The 22022-nt window shown below is 37.4% G+C and overlaps 1 protein-coding gene across 3 annotated transcripts in view; it reads right to left on the bottom strand.

The window, feature by feature from the left end:
• Positions 1-11904, bottom strand: part of CDIN1 (CDAN1 interacting nuclease 1) — a 124551-nt gene extending 112647 nt beyond the window's left edge. For all 3 annotated transcript variants that reach the window (XM_084208054.1, XM_084208053.1, XM_084208055.1), the window contains exon 1: positions 11636-11904. In XM_084208054.1, the coding sequence (XP_084064180.1) occupies positions 11636-11736 (101 nt within the window). In that variant the 5' untranslated portion in view covers positions 11737-11904. The remainder of the gene's footprint in view (positions 1-11635) is intronic.
• Between the last annotated feature and the right edge of the window lie 10118 nt (positions 11905-22022).

The following is a 22022-nucleotide window of genomic DNA, read 5'->3' as shown; positions in this document are numbered from 1 at the left end:
CAGTTGAGAGTGTAATTCAAGCTTCTGAAACTTTCACACTGAAAACAGAGACGTTACTTTCACCAGGAACTTAAAGGAATGAACAATTAAAAAATTACTCTCGTAGAAGCATATATGCTGTTTTTTAAAGTGATGCGATAAGCCGTAAGGGGCATTTATCAGCACCAAAATGGTTGTAGTCATTAATTTAAGTAATAAATCATAGGTGCTGCTAACAATGACAGCAAACAGATGCTAACAAGAAAATGTATTATTTAATATGTTGTGTGTTATAAAAATGTAAGCATTTAGGACACTTCTTAAATTTTTATAATAATATGCATTTAATACATTACTGGTTTGACACATACGAGAATCAAATTTATAGGTCTCATTCAGGACTTTTTTCTCTTCTGCGAAAACAGAATGGATTCCTGAAAGAGAAAAAGCTCAAGAAGTCAGTGTTTCAAATAGATGTTTGCAACAAAATCAAGTTGTCTTGCTGTCTTGAAGTAACTACCACAAGCATTGAATCTCATTAGAAAATGAAAATCAACTTATTTGCTTTTATGTAAACAGAAGTTTTCCCTGTAAGTTGGAAGGAAAATCAAATAACTATGAAGTTTGTCTATATGTATGAACAGCAAAAGATCTTATCATTTGCCATGAAGTTAAAATATAATTCCATACAATCCTTACACACAGAATGTCAATATTGAATAACTATCAATGAGTCTGCCAAGTTATAAAAACAGCAATTTTATTTTCCATTATGTCTTATTATTTGTTTCTTATATCTGTTTATATAATACCATGGAATGCTACAATTATTTTCACCAAAAGCATCACTTGCAAAAATGCCAAAACCAAAACACAATCTATGCAAGCAATCAAAAACTCGATCTATTCCATTTCCCATTCACAGCCACCCTTCTCTCTGGACCCTGAAAGCCAGACAGAATGATGATCTGATTCAGGTACTGACACCCGACAGCCTAAGAAATGCAATTTTGCCTTTTGGCAAGCTCTGCCACACTAAACAGAACCACTGTGCAAACACCTTTCCCAGCCCTGCATCTCTGCTGCTGCACAGCCTGCTTCATCAGGTCCCTCTGCAGGAGGGTCAATTGTTTCTAAGATCATCACTGCTTTTTCCAAACATTTTTGTTTTGATTTAAGGAAACTATTTGGACAATAACACCCCTGTTTCATTCTGATTTTCAATGAACTCCTCTTGTTAGGAGCATAGTTCCTTTCTTGGAAGTGCTTCGCTCAATGCTTTAAAACACTTGAGAAAGCAGTGATCAGAGTATGGAAACTAAATTTTCTTCATTAAATCTACTGAAGCAGATATTAAAAATGCATTTAATATACCGGGGATGGCTGGTGGGCATCACTGACTGTGACAGGCCAGTTACTGATGAGCTGCTGTCAGACGGCCTTCTCAGCAGGGATCTGTGTCTAAGGCTGCTGAAGGACAGCAATATCTTCCCTTGTGTGTAAGCTCTATTCATCTCCCCAGTATTTACTAAATCACAGACCTCTGCACACAAACCCAGTGTTTCAGCGCATGCTAACAAATGATGGATGGCCTAGTCAATTCGTTATGTCCTGAAAGCGTGATTTCCTGCCATTCCAATCATCAAACCTCTAGAGCCTTCAGAGCTGATCAGTCCTGGAGAATATATTTTGCAGGCTCTATTAAAGGAGTAGAGGTTCTTTCCATTAGTCTCAAACTTTTTTTTTCCCCTGGCTGATTTAAAGAGAACTCTCTCCTTCCAACAGCACCACTGCTACCACTCTTCAACGTGTAAAGTATTCAGCAAATGTACCTTTGGTACATCAGTGAAATAGCAACCCTGGAACACGAGCCAGTTAAAAAGATGGATTTTGTTTGCGACTGCTATAAATACGACAATATTTTATTTAAATTCATCTATATGTCTTTATTATGTAACCTAGACAATCCCCAAACCATTTTGTAACTTAGCTTTTCTGATCAAATACCTTTTACAGCAAAAGAGTGCTCAAAAGGACCTGTTTTCTTTGTATTTGCCTAGTGAAACATATCAGAACTCTCTTAATTACATTCCTCTTAAAAGCATAAGACACTTAGGAATAAACTTCTGATGTTCAAAAGACAGGCGAGCTGTCAAAGAAACAAAGCTTCTAGATTTCACCCTTTATTCATAGCAAGGCAATATCATGAACAGTCTTCTATGCGCTAGAGGAGAAATTTTATTTACCTATTCAGTGATCTATAGGAGCAAAATATACATTCCTCACGCCTCTTATTCTGAAACACTGAGCTTCAAATGAAATAGTCCACAGTTGCTGAGGAGTTAGCTGTCTACAGTACCACAAGTTTTTAAATGTGGTATAACAGATATGAGTTTAGGTAAAAAAGCATTTGGTTACTCTGAAGTGCAAAGACCTTGGATTTCTTTGCTTGCTAGGTGTGATCCAGACATAGCCAGTACAAACCAACCCACACTGCCCTACCGTTCACCTCAACCTTGACCTGGAGATTAAACTCACTTTTATTGCACACAAAGGTCATCTGTGTTAGGTCAAAATTCAAAGTCCCTTGTCAGCTAAGGTTGATATATTCCAACCTTTCCAACTCTAATGCATCAAATTTTTCATGGTGAGGTCATATTCAGCAGACAGTGTATTCAGCAATTTATCGTGCCATGGTAATATAGCCCGGAATATGACTGTCCAAAAAACAATGCATGAATAAAATATTTTCCATTCTGATTTAGAAAATCACCTACACTCATAAAACTCAAGCCTAGACTTGTTTTCAGGCTTCAGAAGAATGATACATTATGGAGCTGTTTCTAAAATACAATCAAAAATTACCACTTCTATCACAATATTCCTTAAGTGCAAGCAACATGAATATAATGGTATCCTAAAATCCACAAGTCAATTAAAAAGCACATATGGTCAGTGTTAAAACTTCCACTTCATCCTCCCTTAACAACCACCATAATCTTGCCCTTAAATCTACAGACATCTGTTGGTCTGTCTGATGACATCAAGCTTACTTGAGAATGAAATACATAGAAAAAGACTGTGTCACAAGACTTATATTCCTACCCTATCAGTGATTATCACATCCATGGAATTTAAGAAGTGTCAGAAAGTACAACCAAATTAAACCTAACAAATCAACATAGTAGTGTAACATGGTGACCAAGACAATTCTCCCAGCTTTGACATATGAAAGGATTTTTTTTCTTTTCCTTTCCGTTTTTTAGTCTTCTGCTCTATATCTGTTTTCTTTTCTCTCTTTTTTCTCCATTTCATTTCTTTTTCTCTTGCATTTTTTCTCTTTTCCCTCTTGTCTATAATTTCTCTTTTCTTCTTGTTGCTTTCTCCTTTCTCTGCATTTTTTCTGGTTCTTTTTTTCTCTCTCTGTCTATTTCTTTTCTTCTGAACTAAACAAGAGCACTTAACACACAGCTCCAACAGATTCAGAATGCATTTTCAAATTATAGGGAACTAATTTCCACATCTGCTTTAAAAGACCCCCTCCAATCATTGTATTTCACCATCAAATCTTCAAAGGATATAGGATTGGCTTCTAAGTGGTTTGTATAAATTCCTCAAGGCCAAAAAAGGTTTCCCTTTACTCAGCCAAAATGAATTTCACAAGTGTAATAAGTCCCGTTCTGTGTAATTTTTTTTTTTTTTATGAAAAGAACTGTACTTCCATATGGTAACACTTCACAAACTGGAAGGGGAAATCATTAAGAGAGAAGGAAGAGATTTATCAGAACGCAAGAATTCAGAAAATAAAACTTTAATTTTCCTTGTGTATTTCAAACAAAATTTCAAGATTAATGTTTAAAATAGGTTCGTATTTTGCTAGGATGGACAGCATATGTGGGAGTGCATGTAAGGAAGAAGATGGTTACACCTATAAAAAATGTGACAGAAAACTACAATGGGCTTCCTTCAAAATTAGCTTTCATGCTGACACACACATATATTACACATACTTTTCCATTAATAGGTAACATGCAAACAACTCAAAAAACCCTCTTCTATCTCTCCAAACAAAAGAAAGCACCCATGTCCTGAAAATCTAGTATTTACATGTGCCAGTGGAAATTTTCTGCCTAAATCCTGTCTGTTGGTGTTGGGAAAGCCACAAACGTGAGCAAAACTCTTATTTTCCATTCTACTCTGAAACCGCCCATTGTTATCAATATCTAACTTTTAAGTTGGTATCTTCTGTTTAATTTAATGAATAATAAAGAAGATAAAGATTTTCTGAGTTATATACTGATATTGTTCATTTCTTTCACACAATATTTCATATTACACGAGAGGACTGGTATACTTCCTATTTTGGGTCATAACACTAGCAAACAGTTTGTTAGCAAGTCATATCAAATCCAGCAAGTTACAACTTCTTTAACGCTTGTTCACTGATAGTTAAGTGAAAAGAGAAACTGCCCACTGGTTCAGCCTATCAAAGCCGTGATATAGTAGATTTTCTACCAAGGGTTTAAATAATAAGAACATCTTTCCAAAGGGAGTATTACCAGTTGTTCACATAATTACTTTGCACAGTTAACTTTTACTTCGTTTTAGGATTATTTAAAATATGCTACATTTTATTGTGGGTCACTTCTTGAAACTTGAACATTGCTAATTCTCTTTTCAATTAATGAGCCAAGACCTCTTTCTCATCTCTTATTATCTATCTGTTTACCGGTGAGGTTTACTGCAGCTTCAAGTACATAACAAATTTTAAATTACATTATGTTTGTTCTACATAGAGTAGACAAAAACAAACTCCATGTCAAACTTTGTTTATTCTGAAATCTAATATAAAAGAAGAAGAAAGTATAAAACTTTGAAAATTCAACTATTTCACTGATCCTCTTGTTAAATACTCCAGAACATTTAAATACAATAGAGTGGTACAAAGCATTTGCCACTTGATGGGATTGTTTATATAGGCAGAACATGAATTCATGTCATTGTTAAGTATTAAGAATATAGAGAAAGGAGTTTAAAATGTGCCTTTAAACTTTTTTTTTCAGAATAAGTTTCTATCACTCACAGGCACAAAGGTAACTTTCTAAATGAGATTTGCTAGATCAGTGTTTGCAGAGTAATGAAAAATAGCCTAGTTCTTCTGCTTTTCAAAATAATTAATCAACTATTAAGAAGAGCAGGGAGAGCAGAAGTTACAAGAATAATGCTGGGTTTGCTATGACAAGAACCTTTCTAGGCAGAAGGGAGTGCAAGTGAAGTGTCACACAGCAGTAGGATGCCTGCTCATAAATACAACCTGTCTAATAATCCTGTGCCTGAGTTCAGAGCCTCGAACTCTGCGAGCCACGGAGGCAGCTATCTGTCCTCTGCTCATGAGCCTCACTGCCAGTCTGCCTTCCCAGGTAACAGCAGCTCCAAAGAGCACTAGAGCAAAGCACAAAGAATTTTCCTTCCACTTCAACTCAATCTGCAAGATCCAGACACCAGAACACAGAACTGGAAAGAAAAAAGGTAAAAATTCCTCCTGTTTCTCACCACAACCATCATGGACTCATCAGTCCTGCTTGACAATCTAAGCAACTGCACAAAAGCAGAATAAAATTATTCACAAAGAAGCAATATATTGCCCTGTAAATAAAATTGGCATCAAGAGGAAAATGAGAGGCCTATCCACCCCCAACCCTACAAAACAAAACCAGAGGCAATAATGACACTGAAAAAGAGGAAAAAAAAAGCTTCCTCAGTCTTAAGCTGATGGTAAAAGAAATAACATTTATACCATACATTTAGGCTGCTTTAGGGCCTTTGTTTCAATATGAATCACCACAGAGAAAGTGATAAAATTGAGCAAATAATAAACAGCTCATTTTTTCCAATTTACATTGTAACATATTACCATGCAGATACATTTTTTAAAAAATGAAAATCTTGCTGAGATGCTTTCCAAGATGGGTGTCATTTAATAAAGCCATCAATAATTAGGAGAAGGAGCAACACAATTACTGAAAATGTGTGGAAAACTGACGTGATACTAAGTAATGAAGAGTAGAAGTCATCAATGTAGAAGAATGCGCATCCCTTGATATGCTGTGGGAACCAAGTGTGTACATTCCAATAATCAAATATGAAGTTACACACATTAAAACCAAATAGCCATACTCAAGTATATCAATATGAAGCTGTACATCACATTTTCCTCTTGCTTATTGGGAAAAAAAAGGAAGAAAAAAATTTAAAAGTGCTTCTCTTACATTTATGCCAGGTTCCCTTACCTTTCTGCTGTGAAAAAAAGATCCTCTTGATCACATGGAAGTAAGCTTTCACACAAGGGACACAAAGAGAATGGTACTTTTTTGAATAGAGATGCATAAAAGCAACGAACTGCACATAACTACGGATAAAAGCTGATACTTCAAAACACTAGTACACTGAAAATCTCTTTAATACAGTTTGCACTTAAATAGTTTCAGAAACTAATGCTTCTTTTAAAGAAATGCAAGGGAAGGTACCTAAAGGAAAGTCAGACTAGAGGCACCAAGTTTGTTTAACAACTTGAAAAAAGGAAGAGATACAATGCAGACTACACAATTTGTGCTGTGGGAAAATATAGCACTCCTCAAATGGACTGAAACACGTTTCACAACAGTTCAGTGCAAGAACTCGAAAAGCATAGGTTTTGGAATCACTAAAAGATGCTCAAGGCTAGAAAGTTTCTGGAATCGTGAATTCAAGCACAACCTGGTGTAAGAAACTCAAGTACTCAGAACAGAACCAAGCCAGAAAAAAACCTCACATTTGAAAAAAACCCAAGACAGTATCATAACGAATTGGGTCACCAAAGCTTACACCCTTAAAGTTTGGTAGAGACCAGAGAAAGACTGTCATGGGTAACCCAAAATGTTACTATATTCCATATCTATCCACACCCAAAAATTGATATGGCCTCTTTTAAGATTCAGCGCTTCCAGAACTGGAACCACAGGGCAGAGGGGGCATGTGCTGAAAGTGGACGCTCTGTTTTGGAGGGGTTACTTTGGGAGGCTGTTTGCAGTTTTTTCCTGGGCTTGCAAGAGTAGCCACTTGGAAAAACTGCATTTCACAATCAAAAACTGTTTTGGAGTGAACTTTGCAAAGCCAGCTGGTTGCTGGGGCCCAGTCACCCTGTGCCAGGGCTGACAGACCGATTTCTTCCCCACAACACACCCACAGTTCGGAGACATCAGCACCAGCATCGTCAGAGTCTGGCAGGCAGTGGTGCTGGTCCCACAGGTGCCAGCACTTCTCATGTACTGCTAGAAATGCCCCGTAAGCTCCTGCCTTCCCCAGGGTTTGCTGCCATCCCTCCCCTTTGTCTCCCAGGCGGCACGATCGCCTGCAAAGGTGCCATCTTGGGGGCAGGGTCTGCCCCCATTTTCCTCTTCTCTCCCTACAGTGGTCACCCATGGCGGGCACCATCTTGGAAAGGATATTTTTGCCATTTTGGGTCTCTCTTTGTTCTGGGAGAATCTGGGAGATTTAGCAATTTTCTATCTAGCGGTTATTTACTGCTGCTTTTGCCTTTTGCAGTCTCACTTGTTAGTAAACTGTTATTTTTTCACTTACGCCTACTTGTATTTTGTTTCTCCTGTAACTGATGGAAAGGGATTGGTGAAAACAAAGGAGAACGCATTTAAGAGTGTTCCCCTTTGTCTTAAATTGTCTTAAACCAAGACAAAGATTTGGTCAAGAAGACTATAATTTTCAATCAGACTTGGATACAAAGAAGGGGAAAACATGTACAAGCTATATATTGGAGAAGGGTCTACTCATGAGTCAATTATGTTCTACCTGTAAGAAGCTTTAGAAAAGGTTTCTGATAGAAACAATGTATTCTGCCATATACAGAAGAATTGAAACAACTAAAACAATAAACTGAAGTACTAGAATATCAATTTGGGTATGAATTTAACTCTCAGAAGTTGGACTTTTCAGAACAAGTTAAAATAGTCTTTGAAAAAAGAATTTTAAAGGTCTAACTTATATCTTGTCACTATAAATAGGTAGTTATAAGGTGACTTGTATCTAGAAGATTCTACTTGTAGGCAGCTCTTAACTACCATTTAACAAAGAAAAAAGGATTTTAACTTTCTCAGAACATTTCCTGCAATGGCCTAAAACGGCTCATTCAAGTTAGACATTAGCTCTCATTGAGAAGAACAATATCTCAGAAGAACATGAGTCCATAGCAGAAGGGAAAGCTGAAGAATATAATACATAAATAACAAAGAAAAGCACAAATTATTAGCAGATAGAAAAATTCAGGTGATAAACTAAGCAGAAAATGTGGTATACTTCAACAGAAAAGCACAACACTGAATATACAGAATTATCAGTCCAGTGGCGTATGTGTGAAAAAGATCAAAGGAACTACGGATCAGTGATCCAATATTGGCAGAGATTTCTTGTGCTTAGTGCTCAAAATCACATTTTGATAATCCTCAGGTCATCCAAATACCCTGCTGTTAAATGGGAACATGTTAGGAGACAACTGCTAAGGATGTAACAAATACCTTAAGAATAAAGAAATGAATAATACATTGGTAATTGCCAGGCATGAAATACAAAGCACAGCATTAACAGAAAATGAACAGCAATTGGATATCCAAGTTTTTGCAAAATAACTAGATTTTAAGCAAAGTAGACTAAATCCATGTTGTATGGAAAGTTACAGGGTTGTAAAATATAAGAATTCCCAATGCTTGTATTAAAATACTTATAAACAGTATGAGAAGCAGTTTAATTTTGACTTTTTGACATTAATAAGTCACATGACAATACTTATTTGAAGTAATAATCTCATCTCCTGAAGTAGTTCAATAATAGTAAAGCACAAAGTACCCTGTTAAATTTTTTTTAGATTCACAGGTCAGGATGGCAGCTACCACCCACCATACCTGTGCATTACATTGTGGCATTTGTTTACAGAAATTACAATTTATTCTTAGGGAGAAACTGCAGAACAAGAGTAGGCCCTTTCACATAGCATGAAAGATTTTATACAAATTACGAGCATAAAACGCAAAGCTTCAGGAAATAAAACAGTTGAGGGAAGAACCAAGAGATAAGACAGTAATAGAAAAAAAATGAGCAGATTAATGCAGAAATCCAAAGACCCACAAGATCTATGAGGCGGTAGAAACCAGAAATATTTGAAAACTGTCAATTTATGTATTACATTACCAGTGGAATACCAATCCTTCCCAGGGAAAGATTGAAAGTGCAAGGTGAAAGCAGCTATTATGGATGTTACTACTTTCCAGTTTGAATCAGCAACTGTTACTATATAATAATGAGAAACCGGCTATGGACACCTTCATCACACTGCAGGTACCGTGACAGATTCTGGAATATTTTTTAAAAAATACTGAATTAAAAAGTCGAGGTGGGTGGGGGGCTTTAGTTGATTCTGGCTTTCATAACGAAAAATAAAAATATCTAGCCAGAAAGTCCAGTCAGACCCTTCTTGCCCTAGAAGAGAATGAAAAAATTTCCAGATTATAAGAAAAACTTACTTACTCCACAGTTATCAAATATATCACTGAAAAAGCCTCCCCTTTAAGATGGCATACAAATTTACAAATCCCTGCAGCTTGCAGCTGGCCCCTTTTACAACATAAAGGTTATAGAGAATGCCTGTTTCCCACATCCTAACGTATCTATTTCTACACACCTCCCTTAATGCTAAGGAAAGCAGGGACCTTGGAATGTATTGTTTATCTTCTGCATCTGACCTGCTATGAGAAATAAACAAAGCGACAACAAAGAAATATCACGCTTCCAGAAAGAAGATGTACAGAGCTCCTCAAAATATACTTAAGAAAGGCATTTTTTAAAAAGCTATCAATTCATTGCTCATATAGAAGGTTTTAGTCTTCTCCTAGCACGGGCAAGACAAATTCAGGAGAGATCTAGAAGCAAAATTCAGAACACGCCATTCTCATGTCATAATGTGAATAACAAGGGTATAGCCACTTAATTGTGGAAGCAACTCTTACAGCTAACCTTTGCTCTTCAGTGTTCACCACACTTGAGCCAGGTCCTTTAGAAAAAAAAACCAGAATTCTTTTCCTAAATAACCCTATACTGTTAGTTGCACATAGTTGCTCAGGAGTCATCAAGTTCTGAAATAGAGGATTCAATGGATCTTTTGCAGCACCAAGTGAGTGGACTGGAGAGTAAAACATATCAGAAAAGCCCAGTCTTTTTTGGATGAATTTGATTAACAAACACTCATGTGCCTATGGATCTGTCTTGGAAGCAGGTTCCTAAAAATAGTGACTGACCTGGAAAACCAACCCAAATTCTAACCTTCTTTCAAGACAACTTTATAAGGAGAGCAGAAAAAGAGAACATGTGCATCTGTATGTATGCATGCACACACAAATATCCACAAACACCCTATCCTAATTTCATTAGCACTGAAGTGATAAAGCCAACTCTAAGCTCCTGAGACACAGGTTGTTGTGGTTAAGTGCTTTTCCAAGTTGCAGAAGTACTGTGCAAGGTGAGCTGGGTTCCCAAAATGCTACTCAAGGCACTCCCTGAACCAACCACAAGGCTTTATTATCACTTCTCTGTAACAGGGCAATTCTCTCATACTTTCCTGAAAAGGAAAGGATTTCACAGGACAGTTTAAACACCTAAGTTAATGTTGGCTCTTCATCCACTTACTGTAAGTTACAGTGTCAGTTTCTTCTGCCACACTTGCGGTTAAGACTAGCAAGGTTCACTCAGAAAGCATGTGAATGATTTTCTGTTTTGTTAATTTCTCTTTTTCACCAAACTAGATACAGAATTTAACCCCCTACATTTTTCTGTATTATTTCTTGTGATTTTAGAAACAGCAACACTCTTCTCCCCACAGAACCCAATTTGCTTTCCTGTCCAATTCAGCAATAGCCGTCCTTCCCCCAAATGAGAAAGTGAAAAACCTTGCAACATTCCTTAGAACTCTGTTGTAGTGGGTAGGAAGCAAATTCTAGAATGAAGATTGGTGCATGGAGCACATCCTGTCATGGATACCTTTCCATCCTAGGCCCTGGTCATTTGCAAATGTCTGAGCATTCTGAACGCAGCTCAGACAAAGAAGCACATGAATGGCCATAGGTAAAAAGATGATCCCTTTTCCAGTTTCAACTGGAATGCAGCAGCAAGCAGAGAATTATGGATCCATAAAGCCCCTAAGAAACAGGGGCAATGGCATTGCAGGATGTATTTCGTACTTGGCTTCAGCCACAGAGGCTCATCCTGCCCCGTAAGGCTTTAGAAGACCTCCTTGGTGTCCAAGAGGCTCATGAAAGGCCCCAAGAGCTTTCACTTGGACGTGTCTCGGGGGAAGTGTTCTTTATTTTGTGCCAACTTCTCAGGCCACAGAGGGTGGAGCAGTATCTTGCACCCAGCGGCAGCTTCAGCGAGCTGTCGCTTGCCGTCGACGACTGTGTGCGTGTGCTGGTGATTTTGTACCGTGTGGGGCCTGAACTGGGGCACGGGTGGAGCGGGCGCAGCGGCCCCCGCGGCCCCACGCCAGCCGCAGCGAGCCCGCAGGCCGCCGCCGCGGCCGAGCCGCCGAGGCCGGCGCCGGAAGGCGGGATGCACTTACCTAGGAAACTTCTCCTTCAGCTTCCTCAGACTCTGCCGGGTGGGCTGCACGTGCCCCAGGAACTGGGCTATCTCATCGTACTGGGCTTTGCTCAGCTTCATGCTTTGCACCGCCAGGGCTGCGCGGAGGCGGCGGGAGAGGCGCGGGTCGCGCCGGGCGCCGAGAGGCAGAAGGCCGGCAGCGACGGCGGGGCGGAGAACCGCGGCAACCCCGGGGCACCCGTTGCTACCAGCCCAGCGCCCCAGCAGCCACGAGCCGCCGCGGCTGCCGCTTCCCGCAGCTCCGCCCCGCGTCCCGTCCGGGGCGGTGCGACGGGGGCGGTGCGAGCGGCCATCCCGCGCCGCTCGGCTCTGTGAAGCCGCTCCGGCGGGCCGGGGTACGCGGCTCCCGGCCGCTCCGCCCGCCGTAAGAAGCGGGCATTTCTGGCGGAGCAGGGCGCCGGCAGCCTCACGCCTGGCTATGTGCCCTGTTTGGTGCTCCGCAAATCGCTTCTGCCAGCCGCCATGGTGCTTGCGAGGGCGGAAGAGCTGCCGGCGGCCCCGCCTCTGGCCCCGGCCCGCAGCGGGCAGAGGCGGCCGAGGTGCTGGCTCTCTCTCGTGTGTAGGGCCGCCTGCGCTGGGCCGCGGTCCTGCTGTGTATAACGCCTTAAAAGTGTAATTTACAAGGCCCTTTTCGCAACCCCCCTGAAATGACTGTTTCTTGCTGCTCAAAACAAAAGCTGTAGCAGTAGGGCTGCGGATGCGGACAGGACACGCAGCCTTTTATATGCATAGGGTAAAGGCTCTTGCTGAATTTTAGGAGAAAACCATTCTAGTTTGTGCTTGGATTTCCTTCAAAGTTGTTAAGACTCAAACTTAGGCAAGCACCATTCTTAAATATTAGGTATCAGTTAAATTTAGATATCAGTAAGTATACTGCAAGTTTTAGTTTCTGTGCTGGGTGTTTTTAGTAACTATTATAATTTCAAAGATAACTATACTCTCCTGAAAACAGCATAAAAAGACTGTTGGTTATAAAGAGAATTGACCATGCAGGTGACCAAGAAATATTAGTGCCCCCATGGATCTTGGCTTAATTGCATTCATTAGCTACATACAGGTTAGTGGTGTCCTAGCCCTGAGGTTTCAGGCACTTAAAACTATGGGTTAAGAACTGAATTTCTTATTTTTATAGATTATGTATTCTTTTCCCTTGCTTTTTCTCTTGAAAGTCTTAGGATCACATTTTGAGTTTTTTTCCAGTATCTTAGCTGGAAACTTTACAGTTTTTTGCAAGAGTACAAAATTTAGAACTTTAATGAAGAGCAAATAGCATGGGTATGTTAGCAGGGTCAGTCATTAATGTTTCTAATGGAGCATGCCTGAAGAATCCTCTATATCTTGGTCTCCCATGAATTTTGGTGAGTTTTGATTGGAACCAGAAGCCCTCTAGGAACAGCTGTTTCTGATGCTATAGCCTAAATATAAGTGTTTGAAACTCTTTAATTACTCCATAGTAAAAGAAATGGAGTGAACCTAAGACAAATTACAGATTATATTCCTCATGCTGAGACCAAAAAATAATACATGAAATTGAAAAAAAGTGCATTCTTTTAATGAGGAGTATTATTGAATGTGAAGATACTTTATTTTCTTTAGCTCTATCAAAAGGCGTAGTCAGAGAAATGTGTGTTTGGGAGAGAAGATGGGGTTCTTTCAATCTGATACCCACTTTGAAGGCCCATAAGGATATAATTTTCTTGAAACATAGAAAAGGTAATTTCCCCCCTATCTTTCCAAAGATGATAATTATAGTTTTTTCTTTAGAAATAGATTTAAAAGAATAAATAGTCTTTCACTACCATTACTACTGCTTCTTTAGAAACAATCAATATTGCTTCTTTAAAAAAAAACCCAGCCAATCAACATTTTTCTGTGTTTGTTGTGGCATAATTTCCAGTGAACGGTGAAGATGTTTTTAAATATCTTAATGCTGCTATCTGTAACTTCTATCTCTGTTCATATTACTTATTCACTATTATATGTTCTTGATTTTTTTTTTAATAAATCAAATGACACTTCAGTCTACAATGCACAGAACAATAGGTTAGAACTGCGATATGAAGTTTTCAGTCTATGGACCAAACTACAAACGTCTCCTGTACATATTATGTACACATTGGATATATTTTGTAGTCTCTCCTAGTGGATCAAGGTTTTGTAGATTCCAAAATCAATTTTAAAAAATCACTTTCTAACATGAAGGTTCACTGAAAACAAGAGGAGCTAATACCATACTGTCATAGGGAGGTAACAGCCCTCAGATGTGAACTGCTGCAGGGAAGCATTTTGCATGGTGCAGTGCAAAACATAGATGAGAAGTTCTGTGTGCAAAGTATAAGCCACTCTTTGCCTTAATTAGTTAATACAGAACTTTTCAAATGAAACATTCAAAAATCCAGTGAGGAAAAAAAAAGAGAGAGGTTCCTAGCAGAAAATCCATTAAATACTTTTTTCCATCAATCAAACTGCCCTTTCTAGTTTTACTATATCAAATAAACATCAGACCATCTGTAATTAAATTGTGGACATCTATATTGTAAGATGATGTAGATGGTGGAAGTTTGCATAAATAAAATAAGTGGCTGGATGACATATGTAAGAAAAATAAAAGGTGGGAAAAACTTAAATTTACATTTGGCTTAAGGAGACTGAGAGCTGCAAATGGTTGGATGCTGGAGGAATGTTCTCGAGAAAGTATTACTGTGTACTCGCTTTGTTCTTAGTTATCTGTTTCTATGGTATCTGCATGAAGCAGCTGCTCCTGATTTTTGCCTTGAAGTTGGTTTCCAGTTTGTCTATTTTATAAACAAAGTTTCCTTCCAAGAAGAAAGTAAAGAGAAAAAAACTATGGGAAAAACAAACAGCTGGAAATGACAAGTCAGGGGAAAAATGAAGAGGACTTGTAACCTATTGGGGGAAAGTAAGGACAAGGAGAGAGAACAAAACACCTGGCAGAAGACTTCCAGTAATGACCATCCTTCCTTCTAGGTAGTCTTGGGCATAGTTGGTATAGGACAATAAGTAATGGACCTTTGTTCCATTGCTTTTTTGCTTTGTTTTACTTGGTAGTGTGTGATATTAGTATGGGTCTCCTATTACTTTTAATATGATTGCATAGTGTGATTTACAGCTGAGTTCAGAGGTAAAATACCATTCATTATTCTCCACAGAGCTTAAAACAACTATATTTGGAGAATAGATAATTAGAGTGTTATATTAATACGGAGTCAATTCATGCACAAAGTGCAAATTTTGATTTGGTTTTTATGGCCTTATGTGCAGATGTCATTTTACTTTAACACCCCATTTCTTCATAGACAAAATCTCTGGTCCATGTTGCTTTGTGTAACATAATTAATGAGAAGTCTCCTAGCACTCATATATATTTTCCAATCTATTGATTGTAGATGCTTATGTTGGGAGCTATGCTAAAACTAGGGTCTCATTGGCCACTGACTGGAGTGCTAGTTAGAATTGTCTAATGCTTTTAATCCCACTTCATTCAGTTTGGCACATGTACTTCTAGAAGTGTTTTTCAGTTGTTTTAATCTATTTCATGGGATTTTTCATTGTTGTTGTGGAATTCAGCTCTTCTTATTTGACATTTTTTCATTGAAAGAAAAACTTGATAATGATTCCACTTAACTTGGTCTAATAAACACCTCCACAGGATACCGTTGTTACCTCATAAAAAGGGAGAACCCTCAATTTATGTTCTAATTTATATCCATGGGTTTTAATGTACTTTCTGAAAGTGCTTGTACTGTGAAACAAACCACGGTATCTTCAGTGTGTATTAAACAAACAAAAAAGGAGCAGTTAGTCTATGCATCACTGTTAAACATTAACTATTTTGCCATTTCACAGGATGGTAAGTCACCCTAGGTTTTTTTCTCTAAAAGTGTACATGGGATTGTTTGATACCACAACAAGTGAAGTATGTGACATCAATAGAAGCAATAGAATGATAATACATAGCCGAGTACCAATTAAAAAGGGCAGACATTGTTTTCCTTCTGTGTCTACAGATTTGTTCCTCATAATTATAGAACTCATTGGAGCAAATGAATCTAGTTTTCTGGACTAATATTTCTATATATGTTTCTATATATATTTCTATATATATATGTTTCGATAAAATACTTATTTGGCAGTTGAAGTACTTAAAAGGAAAAGAAGAGGTGCACTGCCATATACTGAGGATGTTGCTTTGTACTCATGGTGCCTGATCTATGGTCCATAGAAAGTCTATCAATTTTAATGGACTTGGACCACTTCTGTGGTTCTTAGCTGCATGTTTATGTATTTTCTGTAACAAGATGTAAAAGATTGTTCAAAATTATGAGTTATTTAAAAATCAATTTATGTAACTGAGATGGCAACATGCCCAAAGTGTTCTTACCCTACCACTTGACATTCCTGTAGTTTCACATGATAAAATTTCTGGAGCTTGGATTTGCCCTTTTAATCTTTCTGTAGTCAGATACAGAAACCTATATGAAAATACCTTTCTGTTTTCAAATGCAATTATTTAAAGTTATTATTAAAGTTATAATTATTTAAGTATTTGAAGTAATTTTCCCTCTTTGTCTGTATTTTTTAAGACACTGCATTAATTACTGTATACTGCTTTTTCCCCAAAGGATTTCAGCTTCATTCACTGTATGGAAAAATCCCCTGTAGTCATGTGATGAGTTAGGTTTTTCTTCTGAAAAACTCCTGCCTTATATATTGCAGAATTTGGAATACATACCATTTGAATGAAGCAGGGCCTGTAGAAAGAAAATTTAAGTGTAAAGATAATTGGACTGCTACTCATTGAATACGGATTCTGTCCTTGCCTCTATGTACATTTTATGTAAGCTTAGAAATCATTTGACAGAATTTTCTTTCCACGTGTTCTTTTTCTTCTTTTTTTTAAACACAATATGCATGTTATTCTTCGCCAGCCATCTAATTTAATTTCATTGGTGCCATAAGCTGTTGTCTAAAGAGGTCATTCCAGTTGGCTCTGGCCAGTTTCAGAGTAATGCCTGTGCCCTTATAGTGCTGCTACTGCTGATTGTGTGCGTACATGGTCAGACAGATCACCTGACCCAGCTGAAAACTTAACATGCAAAAAACCCACCTGAAACTATTATTTTTCATCTAAATCAACTGTGAATTCAACTCACTGGACAGCCTTGAAAATATAAGTGCCAACATATGGGAGGAAATAAGGATGCAAGGCTACCTCTCTCTGTTGATGGTAGCAGAGCCTTGAGGGATTGACCTCACAATTTAGACCTCTAAATTAGGTGCCAGTCGTAAAGCAATGTGATTATCCTGCATATGTTCTACTAAGAGTTTACATTTGAGAGTGTCGTTGCACTAAATGCTAAGCACTATCAGTGGAGCTGAATTTAATGACAGTCAAACCTTGAACATACTGGGCACGGTACTCTGAAAAATCAGGTCCTGGGTGTATTCTCCTGGAGAGCCCGAATCAGTGAACAGCTTTTGGCTAAATCTTTCAAGTTTGATTTCTCTCATACACATATATACGAATTTAAAAATATATACACACATGTGCAGAAGTATACAAAAATACACATGACAGAGGAGAAGGTGTTTTGAAAAGACATATATTTTTTTGCTTGTGCTTATTCAATAAGATGCTGTTGTAATGCTTAATATCTCAGTTGGCAGTAAAGAATAAGTGAGGCCAAATTTTGAATTTAAGAGTTACAATAAGTACAGAAGAGGTGCACTATTTTCTATGTAAGTAAGGCAAAGAAGGAGAAAATTAGAAATTAGGAACTGTTTTGTAATACAGGTAAAGGGTAGGACTGAAATGAGATTGTACATCAAAACACGTGGTATAATGTACAAGTTTCACACTTTTTGACATAGTGGCAGTGATGTTATGATGTATAAATAAATCAAAATTGTAAAATTATTAATACAACTAGTGAAATAAAAAGTATACTTACTAATAGATTGCATTATGGTTTTTTGCTAATTAGGAAAATTTTTATAATTTTGTAGTATATTTCTGAAGCATTGTTATGAGACAGCAGTGCTCTACTGAATTGCCTCATTATTTTTATTAACTTCACAGAAACAGTACCTCAGAGTAACTAGGTAACTTGTCTATATCTCTTCTTACAGCCAGAAGGATTTCAAATAGAAAAGTAGGTACAAAGCTAAAACTAGCTCCGGAATTGTGCTTTATTGCTTTCTATCAAAATCTCTGAAAGAAGAGCAAATTCTGCCTAAGAATGAATTGTGAAAGAGAGAACAGATTCTCATAAACTCTCTGATTTATCCAGTATCCAAGATCTGGCAATATAAACTTGAATTTGTAGAATTGTGTGCTGTTGTGTTCATTTTGGGTCTTTTTTTCTGCCTCCCTCTTTTCACATGCACACAAAGAAAATAAGACAGGAAAGAGGTAGCTTGCAGTGAGTGACCAATGCTGTTTTGATTTCAGTAGGAGCCATATATGATTAGCCAACCTGAGAATTAGGACCTTATTATACATAGTCTGGAACTTTTAGGCATATAACAGTTTTTAGGGAACTCTAGGTTATTTTAGATCACATAAGCTTTGAGATTGGACACAGAAGTAGATTAAGGGTGATTTTTTTTCTGTCCTAGTAGTGAAATTTCTATTGTCACCTTATACTTATGGAATGATATTAAATAGCTGAGGTTTCTTTCACTGTTTTTCTTCTAAAATGTGTAATGCTTTATTGTGTAAAAATTCTTACCTCTCATTACATATCAATTATTTTCACTGTTAGAGGATTGGAATATTCTTTGAATACATTATTGCAGAATCAGGAAAAAGTTGAATGCATCTAATTTTAAGATTATGTAGTCAACCTGATCGAGTATGTGATAGTATCAAATATAACTGCGCTGTAAAATACCAAAATATTTCTAATTTTTTATTGTAGATTTTCCTAATGAGGTTTTTATTGTCTCCATTGGTAAAATGTTCGAGTATTTTATTCCACTTGAACAGCTTCATTCTAGTATTTAATTCCAAGCCTATGGATTGCAAATGAAAGCACTTTCCTCTGTGTACTTTGAGGAAATGGGAAAATGATAAATCACTGGCTTTTTTACTTGTTTCAGGGTTATTGTAATGCTGATCCACTTCTCCCATCTTTCTTTGGAAGTGTATGCAAGCCCAGTTCTTTCAGTCCTTTCTTGTAAGTCATTTTTCTGAAAGGGTTGTCATTTTTTTGCTCTCTATACTTTGCAACATCTTTCTTAAAATCCAGTGCAAACACTGCATCAGCTGAGACATTTCCTTTTGCTGAGTAGAATAAAAATTCTCATATTTTCTAAGCAAGATTCCTATGTGCTGCTTCTCATATTAACTGCTAAAAAAATCACACTGTGAGTTTTTATTCTGCCTTTGCTCACTCTCCAGTCTATTATGCTAGCTTATATAAGTAGTACCATAAAGGGAAAGCAAACTATGTGTAGCACAATGAATATGCTGGTCTGTCTCTTATAGGAGGGGATTCAGTGTGCAAAATACAAGAAAATAAGATTCAAAAATACTAGTGGATGAACACTGTAATATAGATATTAGATATTTTTTCATGGAACATAGTAATAGCGTTACAGTTTCTTGAGTGTTCCATTTCTTCTGTTACCCATTTATTCTTTCTAACACATGTAAAACATATTTGACGTTTATAATAATGGAATTATTAGGCATGTTACTGACATCAAGGTTTAAGGGACTGGGTGACACAGGGAATTTATGTTCCACTTTAATCCATTTATCAGCCTCCTCTGGGAACAGATTTTAAATCTAACTCAAGCCATACCAATTTGGGGGGAAAAACCTGCTTAATCCAACAGCCTGGAAAACATGTAAATGTATGAAATTGTTGTCTAGGTTCCCCCTCGCCTCTCTATTTTTTATGAAGGAAAATATGAATGGTTTATATGATGACTTTCTCTTTGAAATCACTTGGCTACTTGTTCAGATCTGTTGTTTTTCAGTTCAAGAATTAGGAGAGAAGATGATATTGTTGCATGATACAGAAGTATGAGACATTAAATAATTGAAATACTAAAGTATATGATTCCATACAGTAGTAAGTAGGTAGCCATTAATTACTTCTTTACACATCAAAGCAATTTTCTTTTCAATTATAAAAAGAATTTTCTAGATTACTGGTGCTTTTTTTGTTGGTGGTGTTTTTTTTTCTTTTTCCTTGGTTGTTGTTTTTTTAAAATTTTGTCAGAGAGGAAAGCTTTTGAGTGTATTTCTATTATGCAAATGTGTACAGCAGCCCTAAAACCAGTTGCTTCAAGGGTATGTGAAGAGGCAGTGTAGGTTGCCTAAACTTAGTCCTGACTGAGGTTGCCTATTCCCCTGTAATAAAACTAGTTTGCTCTTTCTGATCTACAAACTTAATGAAGATTCCACTTGGTTGGTAATGAGATGAATAAAACTAGGCTCTGAAGTACTCTAGTGTAAATCCAGAATCATTGAATGCTGGTGTAAGCAGGATCAGAATCGGGCACATTATATGACTCATGCTGATGTAGTCAATTATCCCTATAATGCAAGGAATGGTAGGAGAAGAATTATTACCAGTCCTTGGTTTTTGACATTGGCATTCAGGCACATATTTGGAGAAATTCAACTTGAGAACCCATGTATTGTACATGTTCGGTCAGAATAATTTGCTGCATACTGAGATGCCAATCTTAGGGTTTAAGATGAAAAATACACTCCTATTAGTCAAATATTTATGAGTAGAACCCAATGTGTTTAAACCTTGTTGACCTTTATATAGTTATGACATATATATCATCTCTTGGTTATCCTTACTGTTGCTTTGTTCTAGGAAAAGTAAAACAAGAGGTTAAGTAGTCCCTAAGGGTAAGTTAAAATGTAGACTACTGCCATGTTGCATGGCTGTCTTTCAGGGCAAGTTGATGAGACTGCTCAAAGCAATAAAAGAGCTTACTAGATGATGCCATTTAAGAAAAAAAAAGTATTTTTGAAAATGAGTTTCTGATTTCTGTTTTTAGTGTTCTAGCATTGTAAACAATATATTTGATAGTATTTGTGTTATATATGTAAAGCCTAATTCATGTGTTTCTCTTTAAGCAATTGCATTCAAAATGAGTTTAAAATTTAATCTAATTTTCTAACACATTTAAATGTCCTTTCTGATTCAAGGCTGGAAGGAAAGTCTCCATGACCATTTCTTGTTTAATATATATTTTAGATATTTAATTCATTAATTGCTGCTTATAATTCAGCACCTGGATTAGCAGGCATCAGATTGAGACAAAATGGTACCCAAGAATATACTTAGAGCTTAATTAAAAATTACCCAGAAATACAGACTCTTACTGAATTCTTTGTGGTTAATTACTTTTAGTGTCAATTGTAAGTAGCCTGATTTGAGCTTGTATAGCTAAGTTTTTATCACTTAGTTTTTCTGTGTCTTGTTTTCCTGATTTTGGTCAGTTAAATAGTAAATATATTGATATAAAGTGAATGTTGCTGCTCAGATCACCTCTTAAGCTTTTCTTTGAGAAGCTAAACAGATGAAGTTCATTAAGGTTCTAAACACTAAATGTGTTGCTGATGTTCTTCAAAGGCCTTCTTTAAGCATTTTCTTTTGTAATCGGGCTAAATCTATGTACTGTTTTGAAAGCAGCTTTGCTGAGAAGAATGTTGGGGTCCTGGTGGACAGCAAGCTGACTGTGAGCCAGCGATGCACCCTCATGGCAAAAATGGCCAAGAGTATCTTGGGCTGCATTTGGAGGAGCATTGTCAGCAGGTTGGTGACTTCTCTCTGCTCTGCAGCACTGGTGAGGCTGACTCTGGAATACTGTTTGTAGTCGTTGGCAGTAATGTTGAAGTGGAATCTCAGCTGACCTTAACATTTTCTCTGCCCTGGAAACTTCTCCAGAGAGACAGTGATGACACAGAAATCTTTCCTGTATCTTGTGGACACTTTGCGCCAGTTGGAAGGGTGACTTTCTTTCTACCTTGAAACTAATTTTTATGTAAACCCCTATGTACTTAAAGCAGTGATTTGCACACAGCCTGCAGAACACAAATAAATAATAATGGAGGAAAATAAAGTCTTCAGTGTTTTATATGTTGTCTCATAAAGTCTTTTTCAGCCTTTAAACAGCTGAAGTTTTGATTGGAGTTGAGTAGTGCTGTAGATAGTCATCATGTAGTTGCAACTGATGAGTCCCAGAATGAGTGTTTTCGTCCTTTTTTCCCACTTATTAGAGATGTCAGAGAAAGGCTTATATACTGTCAGCAGATAGAATGCTTGGCTTTCTTGCAAAAACATTACATACTA

Source organism: Fringilla coelebs, assembly GCF_963513975.1.
Source record: "Fringilla coelebs genome assembly, chromosome: 6".
Taxonomy (NCBI): Eukaryota; Metazoa; Chordata; class Aves; order Passeriformes; family Fringillidae; genus Fringilla; species Fringilla coelebs.
This window is presented reverse-complemented; position numbering and strand designations above follow the sequence as displayed.